The 14,299-nt window shown below is 43.9% G+C and overlaps 1 protein-coding gene and 1 long non-coding RNA gene across 3 annotated transcripts in view; both read right to left on the reverse strand.

The window, feature by feature from the left end:
• Crtap (cartilage associated protein) overlaps positions 1 to 11,210 on the reverse strand; it is a 38,551-nt gene extending 27,341 nt beyond the window's left edge. The window contains exons 1-2 of one of the 2 annotated variants that reach the window (XM_013156447.3): positions 10,556 to 11,210; positions 1,887 to 2,036 (exon numbers count right to left, since the gene is read on the reverse strand). In XM_013156447.3, coding sequence (XP_013011901.2) covers positions 1,887 to 2,036; positions 10,556 to 11,026 — 621 coding nt within the window. In that variant the 5' untranslated portion in view covers positions 11,027 to 11,210. The remainder of the gene's footprint in view (positions 1 to 1,886; positions 2,037 to 10,555) is intronic. The other variant, XM_003473398.5, reaches the window with a different exon arrangement.
• LOC134478574 (uncharacterized) lies at positions 7,967 to 10,538 on the reverse strand. Its single transcript, XR_010051324.1, has 2 exons — positions 10,412 to 10,538; positions 7,967 to 9,090 (listed from the first exon to the last, which is right to left on the reverse strand). It is a non-coding gene; the product is annotated as an uncharacterized LOC134478574 (long non-coding RNA).
• Positions 11,211 to 14,299: the final 3,089 nt, after the last annotated feature.

A 14,299-nucleotide genomic window follows, 5' to 3' on the forward strand; every position in this document is an offset into this window, starting at 1 on the left:
GACCTTCAGTAGAAAGGATGAAATTTTCTGAGCAAGCAGTGTCCTGCAGCAATAAGACAAGCAGAGAACCAAAGGAGTCTTTTCCATAGAATAAATCAAGGAGCATCTACTTGAGGCAGCTAACTTTGCAGAAGCAGCAGGGTAGCAGTAGCAGTAAGAAGGAAGCCAAGCAGAGTCAAGGAGCCTGAGTGCTCAAGAGGGAGCCCCGCCATACTCTGCAGGGCTCCAGAAGGGAGCAAAAGGACCTGCTGACTTCTATGACAGTGCTCTGACCACAGGGACCCAGCTCTGCTCCCCAAACCAAAGGCACACACAGTGAAGAAACAAAAAAGACACATGTCCTTTCTATGTGAGGACAGCAAAGGAACAAGAAACAGACAAAGAAATCTCAACAACTTTTGGAAAAACACAACCATCAGAGGAGAATCCAGAGGAGAAGTGAGATAACATATCCTGTTGGCACCTGTGGGCACAAAGGACGATGGAAGATGGAGGACACAGAACAAAAGCAGAGCTTAAAGTTCAAACAGGGGTCCTGGACGTGAGGTTCTTCCAGCACCACCTGCCCACACAAGCACTCACAGCTCTCAAAGCCCATCCTCACCAGAGACTGGCAGTTCATCCTGGTTGGAGACTCCATGCAGAATTTTCAAAGTCTAGAATGAGGCATAGTGGAGGCTAAGACACAGGAAACAGAAGTCTTTCTTTCTTTCTTTTTTTTTTTTTTTTTGTCTTTTTCCTTTTTATCGGTACCGGGGATCGAACTCACGACTGCCTGCTTACAAGGCAGGCGCTTATGCCGCTGAGCTAAATCCCAGCCCCCGGAAACATAAGTCTTCATGCTCAGCTCAGTGACCCTTGCTCCTCTTCCTTGAAAGGCTCTCAGCTACCAGCACACAAGCACAGATACCCCGGAAGCCCTGCAGAAGGCTGGACAAGTCTTCCCTGAAACTTGGAAGGCTCCTGGAAAAGGGTCCTTACCAATGAAACACTGAGCATGCAGTCTGATCACATACTGGAAACCATGCAATCAGGTCTTGGGATCTGCAAATCCTTGCAGAACCTTTCTGATAAAGCGAGCAAACCCCACACCCAGGTTCATCATGTTTCTTTACGGCATAGGTAAATGAAACTGGGCAGCTAAGTTTTAGATCCACATGCCTCCCATGCAAACCAAAAATAAGTAGTTATTGTAAACTAACTTGCAGACAAAGTAGGAACTGCCTTCCATATTGTTTCTGTAAAGACAGTATATTTCCTAACCAAGCACAGGATATGTCAGTCATATCACTGTATAGAACAGAAAACCTCAAGGGATTGTCTCATTTGAGACAACTGGTGCAAGAATCTTGACTTCTTTGTATTTGGAAACAAATAAAAAAGGAAATATGGAAGGAAACTTACATTTCTATTTTGTGTTTCTAGTCATTTTTTACACAATTTCTAAGGTATGTCTTTACCATCTGAAAACTAATCAGTCAAATGATCTATGTCTAAAATGTAGAATTTAAGGGAGAGTAGCTTTAAAATCTCCATAGATGCAAAAATTCATTTTTCAGACCCATTTGTGCTAAAAAGCCAAAACATTTCTGATCTCATAATGGTCATCAAATGTCACCAAAAAGTCACTAGAGGTCTTTGATGTCAACAGCCGTCCACTGATATATTTCTTTAACAAAAATTATATCACTAGCCATCCTGCAGAAGTCTGAATCTGCTGGCCATAGTGGCACACACCTGTAATCCCAGGACGTGGCAAAACTCCTGCTGAGGCTGGAGGATCACTGGGCATTCCAGGTCAGCCTGGTACATACAGTGAGTTCAAGGCCAGCCTGGAATTTATAGTGAGACCCTGGTCAGATAAATAGACAGATGTCTGCTTCTACCTCATATGACTTGGTTTCTAAGTCTTTAATGTAGTCCTCGGCCCCAGGCAAGCTCTTATAATACTCCATGTTTCTCTTCATCATTTCATCATCTGGATGCTTCAGTAGAAAGGTATGAGCTGCTGCAATGGCCTTTGGGAGATTATTTGCCTAAATATAAAGGAAAAAAGAAAACAGTTACTCAGTGGATGCTGATCAGTGAGTTTTGTAACAAGAATGTCTTTTCAGTAACCAGTAACATTTTCATCAACAGTCCTTCAGTAATTTTGTGTTTGTAACTGTTTGGCTTTTCCTTTGTGGTAGAGAAGAGAAAAAAAAAGAAAAAAAGCCTTTATTGTAGGAAGGCAGGGCTGAGGAAGAGTGTAAGATCTGAAACAAAGAAGTGGCAGGCTTTTATTAGGTTTGACAGGGGACAGACTTTGAAGGGGCAGGCAGAATGACATATTGACTGCTGATTGGGGGAATGCTGGCATGTTTATGAAAAGTGAGAAGTTTAATTTCAGCTTGGAAGAAGAAAATAGAATTTAACACTGGAGGAACATGCTGTCCCTCTAGGGTCCAACACCATGTTGGGAAGATACCTGCTGAGCCAGGCAGAGCCTTACATGAGCAGAGCCCATCATTACCATCTTTTGGTTGTTAGGGGTGACGACTCTCTGCTTCCTGCTAAATGGGGGTGTTATGGTGGGGGCTATTGTAGTTATTGGGATGACAGGTTGGACCCATGCAGAAGCTGGTGCCAGGGTGTTCGCCAGGATGAGAAGCTTTCTAGCAGTGAGGGCCCATATCATATCCTAGATTGAAGAAATCCAGGATATAAGTTTAAACAGACAAGGAGATACAAGCAAGAAAATAACAAGTAGCATGAGGGGTCCTATCAAGGGGAGAAGATGGGGTGCCACTCTCCTAGGGAAGACCAGATGAAAAAATCTTGGCAAGAGGTCTCTGGTTATCCTACAACATTTTTTAAATGTATCTTTTGATAATATTTTTCTGCTGAATGTTCAAGACCAAGTTACATTGAGACCTGTACTAATTAAAATTAACTTCTTGCTATCTATCGAGGTCAGTTAAGCTTTCTCAGGATTTGTCTTGGAACCATATATAGAGCCTCTCATTTCATGACAATGTCAGTCATCAGGATGAGTCACAGCCATTGCTTGACCAAGTTGCTTTCCGTGAAAGCCTGAGAGAATTTTTTCTCCTGGTGACTTCCCTTAGACATACTATATAACATAGATCACACTTTTTTATGGTCCCACAATCTCCTTGATTAGAAGGGACTCACAGACTCATAGGATGTCGCTGCGAAGATATTTTATATCTTGGGTCCTCATTGACCTCAGAGGACTGGAGCCAAAATATTGATTGTTCTTCTTGCCCACCTATCTTTTTAGTTATTAAATCTCAGTTGTTGAACATCCAGAAGAAAAGAGTGATAACATTACAGTGTAATAAGGGAGTAAGCTTAACCTTATCTAAATATAAAGTACCTTAGGGTTCAAAATAGAACTGTTATTTTTATCAATCATGGATGTCCTAGTACTTAAATCCTCATAGAATGTTAACAGTTACATGTTTTTACAGAAAATTTGAAATCAAAACCATATGTAATATTGTAGCATGACAATTATTTCGTTGTATAACAATATGAATTTGCAGTTTGACATGAAATACCCCTTTTAGTCAATCATCCCTATCTAATACATAAAAAGCTTTTATTTATGTAACTTGTTGACCTGTGGTGGGATTATCATACAACTTTTTGTTAAAGGCAGAGGTCAGACTCTGAGAGAAAGTCTCACCATAAACATTCCCTGTTTTACATTTTGGAGGTATGAATACATTTAATCACAGCCATACAAAAAAATCTTAATTTTTTAATTTGGTTTTGTGCCAAGAGCATCTTTTATGAAAAAAGTCTTAATTGTATTACTTTTACAAAACTTAGTCTTTTGATAATGATCAGTGTAAAACCCAATCACAACATTTAACCTAGTATTTTTGAACAATGAGAGCCTCTCAAGTCATGATATATAAACAACAGAATGCATTAAATTTAACCAATTATAGCAGCATTTTGACCAACTGGCAACTCAGGTGGAAGCATGCTTTTAGATCTATAACCCATATTAAAATTTGAACAAAGATCCCAAAATGCAAAAAAAGGTGGAAAAACAAGTGGCAGGCTTTTATTCGACAGGGGGTGGAGTTTGAAGGGCTGGGCAGAATGACATATTGACAGCTGATTGGGGAAATGCTGGCACACTTGGGAAAAGCGGGAAGTTTAACTTTGGCTTGGAAGAACATGGAAGTTAACACTGGAGGGATACACCGTTGCTCTAGCATCCATTTCCATGTTGGGCAGGTGCCACCTGAGCCTAGCAGAGCTTTGCACAGATGTAACCGTGTAACAACATCAGTAACAACATATCCAGTTTAGGGTTCAGTGACTTGGGGATCCACCAAGACCGTGTCTATCCCCTCAGCACGAGTGTCTCACTATGCCTTACCCTTCTACTTTCCCCCATCTCTGTTCCACTTGTCTCCCAAGAGGCCAGCCAGAGGGTGCTTTTACGATAGACTCCCTTCCCCTCCAGCTCCAAAGGGGCTCAGCAGTGAGGGCCTGAGAGAAGACTGAAGGAAGAACTATAGGTTGGGTTATTTCAGTTTCTGCTCCCTCCCTGCGGTCATGCTGGGCTGTGACATCCCTTAACTAAGGGTCACAGCATCTCTCCAAGAAGCCTTCTCCATAGAATCCTTTCAGGTTCCAGTAACTCTTTCTCCTTTGCCCCTTCTAACCAAGTGGTAGTGGTATGGCTTAGATCTAAAATGTCCCCTAAAGGCCATGTGGTAGGCACTAAATAATACTGACCAGATCATAAGGGCTCAAATTTCATCAGTGGATTAACCCATTATCAACGGATTTGTAAAACTGATGATATTATTGGGGAGGTGATGGAACTTAGGAGGTAAGGCTGAATAGAAGAGGCAGGTCATGGGTATGATGTTGGGTACTATTATCTTGATGCAGACCTTTGCATCTCTAGCTTCAATTTGTTCTGTCTCTCTCTCTCTGTCTCTCTTTCAACTTTTTTCCACTATACCCAACCTCCATGATTTTGTGTCACCACAGGCTAAAAGTGATACTGCCAACTGACCATTGACTAAATCCTCTAAAATCATGAGCGAAAATAAAAACTTTTCCTCCTCTTTAAGTTTTTGTTTTCAGGTATTTTGTCACAGTGATGGAAAGCTGACTAAAATAGAAGGTCATCTCCACTGGTACTAGACCTGGTAGACTACACTGCCTTTCACTGTTCCCCACATACTGTGTACCTATGTAAACAACTGTCTTGGTAAACTTCCCTCTGATTACTGTATCACATCTTTTCTGCCTGAAACTTGATACTTGCTAACATTTCCCCAAATTTCTCATAGAACCTTCTGCCTTCATTTTCAGTGACCCTTACTACATCCTCAAGTCACTTGTCCATTCAGTTGGAAAACACTTAAAGGTTTTTATGAAGGCACTGTTTCTAGAAAGTGGGTTGGTATTAATAAATAAAATGGAAAGATTTCTACCTTCATAAGCCATCCATTCTGAAATTCTCTCTTTTCCCTAATAATCTCAGCCAAGAGCCTCTCTTGCGAGATGCAACAATGCACACGTTAATCCAGCTACTTGAAGGCTGAGGCAGGAAGATTGCAAGCTCAAGGCCTGCCAAGGCAACTTAGCAAGAAGCTTACTCAAAATAAAATTTAAAAAGGCCTGGGAGGTAGCTCAGGGAGGTGCACATGTGTGAGGCCCTGAAGAGCCTCTTTCTGTTATCCCTGTGTTCTATTCACTTTTGTACCCCAAAAACGAGACCCCAAAATGCTGGTCCAAAAAACGGGGCAAGACTTCTTTAAAAGAAAAAGAAGCACTTTATTTAGGCTGGTACCCAGCGACACAGTGTGATGGAGTTTGCAAAGCTGTGCAACTAGGTTAGATTTTTGGGAGGCTTATAAAGGAAATAAACCACAAAGCAGGGGTATGAGGGGGTAAAGGTGAGGAGGGCTTTTGTTCCCTCTTTGATTTGGGGATAGAGCTTCTCCTTAGTCAGTTGCCTTGTGGAAATTTTCACGGATGGTGGTCAATGAGTTTCTTATTTACAGGAACTTGGAGACTGTGGTCTGCTAATTCCAGGAAACAACTGTCTTTCACAAAGGGGACAAAGGTTTAGACAAAATATAGGTAACTCTAGGTCAACTGATTCCAGGAACAACTGTCTTTCACAAAGGGGACAAAGGTTGAGATAGAGCACAGGGTTACCAGGGTAACGATGCATACAGAACAAGATGGCGGCATTTTGGTTAGAGTACAACACTCACATTTTACACTTCCCTGTATATCAGTAAATGCGTCTCTCTCCCAAACCAGACTGATCCTGGTAGAGCACAGCTGTGTCACTGTGTCTATACTCCTGGTGTCTGTACTGTTCTGGGACAAGGTTGGACACTGCAAGGAGCTGTGACTTGAACACAATGACATTATAACCACATAACATTCTCATAGTTTCCCTCTTTTCGCTTCCTCTTCTGCTGTCTGAAGCAATGACCAGCTGACTCTGAGTTTCTCTGACCCAGAGGAAGTTGGTGAATGGTAGAATGAAAAAGTATCCATGTGGCAGAAGCCCTATGCTCTTGGGAGAACTTAGCAGGTTTGAATAGAGACTGACAGTGGAGGACAGGAGTGGCAGGAAGAAGCTGATGGTCAGGGAGAAGAGGAACAAAGAGGAAAAGTTTTCCATCATGGTCTGCAGGAGCAGCAGTCTCCGGAGACAAGAGAAATTTAGGGCTAGCACCCTGGGCAGTAGTGCCAAGAGGGCTGCAGCCCTTGGGGAGGGACTGGTGTGTGGTGGGAGACCTCGTAAAGGCAGGAGGTGAGGCAGATGTCTCCCTGTGGGGATCTGAGCAACGGAGACCACGCCTAATTGATGGAATTTCAGGTGCACCCTCTTGCGGAAGCATGGTCATTGCTGGCTCTGTAGTCAATCTCACATGACACAGGGGACAAAGATTGAGGTTTCTGGAAAGAAAAAACTAAGGGGTGTGTGGAACTCTTCAGATTCCTGAGAATCATACAGTAGCACACATTTGTAATCAACTGCTTTCAGATTGCGGCAATGTTGAGGCAAAGGCCACTGCCCCATTACAGGGGACATAGGTAGACATGCCAGGCCTGACAGCTAAAAGGAAGGGAGGAGTCCGAATGAAGGCTTTTAAAGCATGCGCAAAGAAATTAGTCTCATTCTTGGAAGAGCATTTAAACAGAGAGACTACAATGGAGTATTATCTATTTATTATTTGTTTATTGTGGATTGCAGTACTGGAAATCAAACCCAGGGCCTTTACACTGAGTTACATCTCCAATATCAACAAACTTTTTTTGAGACATGCTCATACTAACTCTCTGTATTGTCCAGGTTGGTCTTGAATTTGTAAACCTCATGCCTCAACCTTCCAGAGTGCTGGGATTACAGGTGTGTGCCATGATGCCCAACTCTGAATAAGCTCTTTAAAACCTCTAGTTTAGGATATCTGAGTTTTATAAAATGTACCTTATCCTAACACAGAAAAGAGTCATTCTTGGGCTAAAAGTGTACCCCCAGCAGTAGAGCACTTGTTTAGAGTACCTGACACACTGGGTTCAACCCTAGCACTGCAAAATTAGTTAATAAATAACAATGGAAGCCTGGCATGGTGGCACACCCCATCACCCATTACTTGGGAGGCAGAGGCAGAAAGATTGCAAGTTAAAGACCAATCAAAATATAATAAAAAGCTGGAGACATACTTCAATACCCACCCTGGATTCAATTCCCCACTTCAGAAAAGGTAGGATAGCTTTATTTCCCTTCACTCCAGGCTCTGCCAGCTGGAACAGCATCTCTGACAGATCCCAGCAAGAGCACCCGCCACCATGCCATGGGTTCCCGAGAAGGGAAGGCCCCACATAGGTATTACATGGCAGGCCAGCCAGCTCTCTCCAGCTCAGAGTTCAATAAGCTCTACAGACTTGATGAAGTGAGGACCAGTTTTTGCTTTGTCTATGGGTAAAATGGGCATTTCATGGAAGATGGCAGCCAGGGAGGGAATCACCAATCATGTAGGGACCTAACGCACAAGCAACACTGCCCTTCCCTACACAATCACACATCCAAGCCTCCCTACCTCATTACAACATGCCCAGCATTCTGTCCTTCCTCCGGTCAGTAACTGCTGTGTGCACAGAACACATGTTCAGTCACCGAAATGGAGGCCTTGAAGCAGAACAGCACCATAACACTCTGACCCTGCCTGCAGACGCTAGGAGGAACAGACCTGCCTGCTACCAACCATTGTTTACCCACCCATAAGTCTGAGAATGTAAACATCACTGAGGAAAAACAATGATACACTGCCTCTACTAAAAATCACTTTTTCAGGGATAGCTTCAGCTGAAACAAATTGAGTGAACATTTAAGTTTATTAATAAAATCCTTATCTTTCCCTGTCCCATAAGAGATCTCAAAATATAGCCTGATGTGGTGGCATACATCTGCAATGCCAGTACTCTGGGATACTGAGGCAGGAGGATCCCAAGTTTGAACCCAGCCTGGAAAATTTGGTGAGTTGACAAGTTCCTGTCTCAAAACAAAAAGTGAAAAGTAAACAAATAAAAAAATTTAAAAAGCCAGGCATTTAGCTCAGCAGCATAAGCACCTGCCTGGTAAACACAAGGTCACAAGTTCGAACCCCAGTACCAAAAAAAAAAAAAAAAAAAAACATAAAAAAATAAGAACTAAAGAGACAGTTCAATGTGCTCAATCCCCAGAACAACAACAACAACAAAAAGTAAAACTCAAAATATTCAAACAGGTAGTGCTCTTTCACTTGAGTAACTGTTTTAAGTATTATAAAGGGTTTTGAAGAGATGGTACAAATAGCCAAACCTCTTGAAAACCAATGCCTTATGGCTACATGAAGTTAAATGGGGTCCCCTCCTTCCAATACCACTTCTTCAAATTCATATGAATTTGAATTTCTTAAAGAAATCACAAAGTCAGATGTAGTGGTGCACACCTGCAATCCCAGCCGAGGCATGAGGATCACTCTGAGTCTCTGGCCACCCTGGGCTACAAAGTGAGTTCAAGGGCAACCTGAAGTATCCAGTAAGATTCTGCACCGCCAAAAAAAAAAGCAAGAAAGAAAAAAAGAAATCAGAGCTTCTAGTATTCTCCATGTTTAAAAATAAAAAATGTCCCTTCCTTGATTATATGACTTAACTTGGTTTAGATTATATTTGCCAAAAGCTACACAAACAAACAAACAAACAAAAACAGTCAAGGGCCAGGGATTTAGCTTAGTGGCATAAATGCCTGCCTGGTAAGCATGAGGTCATGAGTTCGATCCCTGGTACCAAAAACAAACAAACAAAAAACCCAGACAAGTCATTTGTAGCTTTAAAAATACTGCCCGTATGAGCCAGCTGTTATTTTCAATGCTCTGGAATTTTACTAATCTCATCCCCGATTCTATTTTAAAACTTTTTCTTTTTTATTGCCAGGACAAACATTCACAAAACTGCTATTTTACATAAAACTGTAACGAGCCACAGAAATAAACCAGCTTTTCTAGAATTTACAATTTTCCCTAGAGAGTATTTTGTATTATTTTATTGCGTATATGAATGCAACATACTCGTGATTCTGCCTCAGTATGTTCTAAAAAACAGAACTAACTTATTCTCCAAAAGCTCAACGTTTTTTCAACCAGAGGAAGTAGAAGGGGCTCTGTGGGCCAAACCCTGGACCCACCACACTAACGCCTCCCCGTCCAGTAACTGAATTCCCGGCCCCTGCGCTGGGGATAGAACCCAAGGCCTTTGTACTGTGCTAGATCCCCAGTCCATTTTATACATTTGGAGCGTGGTCTCCTTAAGCAGCTCAACTGCCTAGGCTGGCTCCAGCTTGTGATTCTCCTGCTTCAGCCTCTCAGAGTGCCGGGAATACTGAATAGGAATGCACCACCATGCGCCGCTAACCCTAACCCTAACCCTTTTTAAAACTTGGTGAGCCTGCAGATTAAGGGCTCAAAGCTTTAGAAAACTGTAATTTGTGGCTACTTGGGATCAGCAATCACGGACAGAATTTAAGCACCTAGAAAAAGGAAGCCGTATTGTGTTAAACTGTAGATGAAAGAGAACAATCCCAGAGTCAGCCCAATGGATCACCGCAGCCAGACAGGGCTGCGTCCTCAAGCGCCACCTCAGGAAGTGGGGCCTGATGGATCCTCGCGTCACCTTCCGCTTCACCATGGCTGGTCCCACCTCCATTGTGAAAAGAAGGGTGTAAACAGAACCTACAGAAAAGAATCTGCCTCTACGTCACCTGAGGCAACGTTTATCAAGCCCTTTGCTGGGTTCCAGGCATGCGCTGCGCCCCACGCAATTATTCTCTACCTTTGAACAGTACTTCAAAAAACAGAGCGCTTCTGCTTACTTAAGAAGGCCCAGGACTCAGAGCCGATCTCCGGAGCGAGTCGCGCGAGAGTGCGCGCCGGGGGGACGGCCCCGGGCACGCAGAGGGGCGGGCCGACGGGGGGCGGGCCGACGGGGGGCGGGGCGACGGGGAGGGCGGACTTGCCTTGAAGTAGGCGAACTGCAGGAACTTGTAGGGCTCGCGGCGCTGGAAGTCCGCCAGTACTTCGCGGCTGGGCTGCGACTGGCGGAAGGCTGGCAGCCCCTGCTTGCAGCGCTTGAGGCACTGTGCGCGGCGCAGCAGGCCTCCAAAGAGGTGCAGCTCCGGGAAGCGGGCGAGGTCCGCGGCGGGCTCGGGCTGGGGCGCCGAGCTGCAGTTGCGGTGGCAGAAGGCCTCGCTGTCGCGCAGCAGGCGGTGCAGTCGCAGGCTGATTTCCAGATAGCCTACGCTCTCAGCCCAGTGCTCGCCGCTGTACTGGTCCAGCGCGTGTCTGTAGGCCGACTCGAGTGGCATCAGCTCGTCGCGCGGGAAGCTGCGGAAGCTGTAGCGCTCGTACTGGCCGCGCCCTGTGCGCAAAGCGCAACCCGCGCACAGCAGCGCCAGCAATGTCAAAGCCGCCCTGCGCCCCGGCTCCATCGCGGAGAGCGGAAGGGAGGAAGGAAGGAAAGGAGAAAAGAGAAGGAAGCAGCAGCGGAACGCCACGACGCGGCAGGCAAGGGCTCGGGAGGCGGGACACCAACCTCCGGCCCGCCCCGTCCAGCCGCCCCTCCCCACCAAACAGAGATCCTGGCGCCCGATGTGACTGAAAGGGTGCTTTGGGGAGGCGCTCGGCCTACTCCTCCCTTCTCTGTGCGAGAGTGGTACCCTTGCATTCATTTGCGTAGAGACCCAGATCTACAAGCAGAATGCGATCCTAATGTTCGTGGATTGGCGCTGCCTAGCTTAATCCCTTCGAGAACATGTGAAAAATTGAGATTCCTCGGCCTGAGTTCTGATTTAGCAAGCCTGAGAGTATCTGAGGATTTCCATTTCTGAACGAGCACTCTGGGAAGGATGGTGCTGCAGACCAATAGACTACAGTTTGAACAGAGCTGCAAGTTAAAGACCACACCTTATGACTTTGACTCGTTTTCAGAATGTGCTGGAGAAACTAGTGCATGTACATTGAAAGATATGAATGGAATGTTAAAAACGACACTTAAAATATTACTCAAATCTAATTTCCAGGCAAGTTCATGGTTGGAACAGAAAACTCCTATGTGCCTTAAGATTCACAATATTGTTAATGTCCTATTGAAGAACAGTTTGTGTACCTGAGGCCTACTTGCCCTTACATCTTTCAATACGTGCACCCTAAAAATAAAAGTACAGACAACCATCAAATTCAGAAAACAGGCATTTATAGAAGATTTTAATTATACATGTACTTTATACTAATTTTGCCAACTGTCTCAATAAGTCTTTTCTAACACTTTTCTTTCTGGGTAGATCAGGGTAGTTTATGGCATCTAATTGTCACCTCTATTTTACATCCTTTAATCCAGACTGGTCCTTCAGCTTTTGTCATGCCACTGGCATTTTTGAAGGATACAGGCAAAACAAAAATGAGGTAAGTGTGAATGAAGGAAATAAATATAGGTTAAAAATAGGCCACAAAGCTCAATTTTTGTCTTCCTTATTACCTGAGAGGTCAGAGCCACATTACTGCTGAGCCTTGCATATAGACATCGTAATCACCTCAGGGGTTTCTGTATTGCAAGGGTTGTTAGCCCTAAATTTACCTAGTCTACTTCATCCCCCTTCAAGACCCAGGACACCAAGATAAGAGAAAGTGAAGTAAGGTTCAGAATTTGTAGAGACACACCCAAATGCCATCTCTTTACATCTAACTCCAGAACCCTGGAGCAACACCTAAAAATTTCCAAACCTACAGTCACCTCAGATTACAGGGAAAGCAGGGCCTTCCAGACCACCCCTAAGGGAGCAGAGGCATCCCCTTCCCAAGCAAGAGCAATCATATCTATGAGCTACAAAACCAGAACTCACTGGATGCTGGGCCAATTCAGTTAATCCATGAAAGCTGCCCTACTCGAGGGCTCACCCCCACAGTTACTCAACCTGCAGTCTTTTTCCTATTCGATGCTTACTAACTGTGCCCAACAATTGTCTAAGCCTCAGAGTGACACATCCAGAAATTCTTTTTCCACAGTAGCAAACGCCTATATTTCCAGCACTTAAGATGCTGATGGAGGAGGATCACTGTCTAGATCAGCCTGGAGTGCATAGTGAGACCCTGTCCCAAAACAAACAAAACAAATAAAAAGCTACTTTTGGCAGGCCAAGTTGAATTCTCTATTACAGAAAGCCCTTCTGGACCTTAAGGTCTGGAAGAATCCACATTTGTAATTCCAGGGAAAAGTTATTGGCATTCCAATAAGTAATTCTAATCTACCACTTCCAGTACAATCCAGAGATAGACACTAAGGTCCTAAAACACAAAAGGGTCCTAAAACCAGCTACAAAGACGGCTAACCGAAACAAAGGCCTCAACTTAGGGCCAAACCCTGGTTTTATTAATTTGTGAAGAGAGGAGTGGCTTGAGGATGAGTGACTGTGAGAAATGTAGAAAGTACGAGTTCTGTGAGCTGGGTTAGGCAGGAAGCCTAAAATCAGAGAGAGATGCAGAAAGAGTACAGAAAGAGTTATCCACATATAACAGATTGGGGCAGCATCTAGTGTTTTGACTCAGTGCTTCAGTTTGATGTGTATTCATCATGCCCTGAGATGTCACAGCTTCTTTATCAAAGCTCAATCCCAGGAGACAGTGTGGTATCATTCAGCCAAGCTTGTCATTTTCCTTTATGCAAGCCAACTCACTCTGGTGAGTACTTTCACCTGATTAAAACTTTGTTACTTTTTGCTGTAGCATGCCACTTCCAATTCTTTGTCACATACAAGAACCTGGAGCCCTATAACAGGGCACTGTCACCCAAGGTAACAGTAGTAAAAGGATCACAGGTTGTCAAGGATTAAATAAAGAGAAGGAAAAACAGAAAACAGAGGATCTGAGGAGTAGTGAAACCATTATGTATGATAATATAATGATGAATACACGCCAGCATTTGACATATATGACATTGTGAACGAGCCACCATGTAGAACTGGTACAGGTAGAGACTGTGGAACTGAGTAGGTCAATCTCTTCCCTCCATTTAATTCTAAATGTCACCTTACTGTTTTTCCCTGCTTCTATTATCCTAAGAGAGGTGGAAGATAAAAATACAAAAGCTTAGGAAATCACTGATGCTCTATGCCTCTCCTAGCCTGACCTTCTAGTCACCCTTTCCTCCATTTCCACATCATTACAGGCTCATCAATATGCACTACATCTCATTATTAATATCAGAGTGAATTCTGGGATGAGCATGTGTGCTGAGAGCCCCTAAAATGACTCAGCACCCTCTCGATCACTCCTATTAATCACACCTAGAGTGGGAGAGGCCTAAAGCCGATGTGGCTGGCCTTTAAATTCTGAAAGCCTGATTTATATGCCCACTCCTTTTTTTTTTTCCTGTTGGTACCTTCATGTGCTTTTGAGTTGTGTGCAGTGCTTTTCTGTTACCCCGGTGCCTTTCTTGGTCTTGTTATTATTCCTTTTGCATATATTTGCCCTTGTTGCTGGATAGTCTCCTAAAAGTGGCTTGTCAAGTGAATGTTACCAGGTTTGTGGTGCTCACATCTCCTTCTAGAGTTGGAGTCTATGTTCTTCTTGTCTTGAACAAAGAATTGAATGGATTGAATTTGAGAATGTAAAAGTGAGTGAGGGAAAAACTGGCTCTGCAGAGTGAGCTTGGCAAAAGAAAAAGAAAAAGCTAGATAAAAGTATACCCCGGGGGACACAGGGTAGGC

The sequence above is a fragment of the Cavia porcellus genome, unplaced genomic scaffold, assembly GCF_034190915.1.
Source record: "Cavia porcellus strain 051 isolate PalLab524CR breed Dunkin Hartley unplaced genomic scaffold, mCavPor4.1 scaffold_13, whole genome shotgun sequence".
In the NCBI taxonomy this organism is placed as follows: Eukaryota; Metazoa; Chordata; class Mammalia; order Rodentia; family Caviidae; genus Cavia; species Cavia porcellus.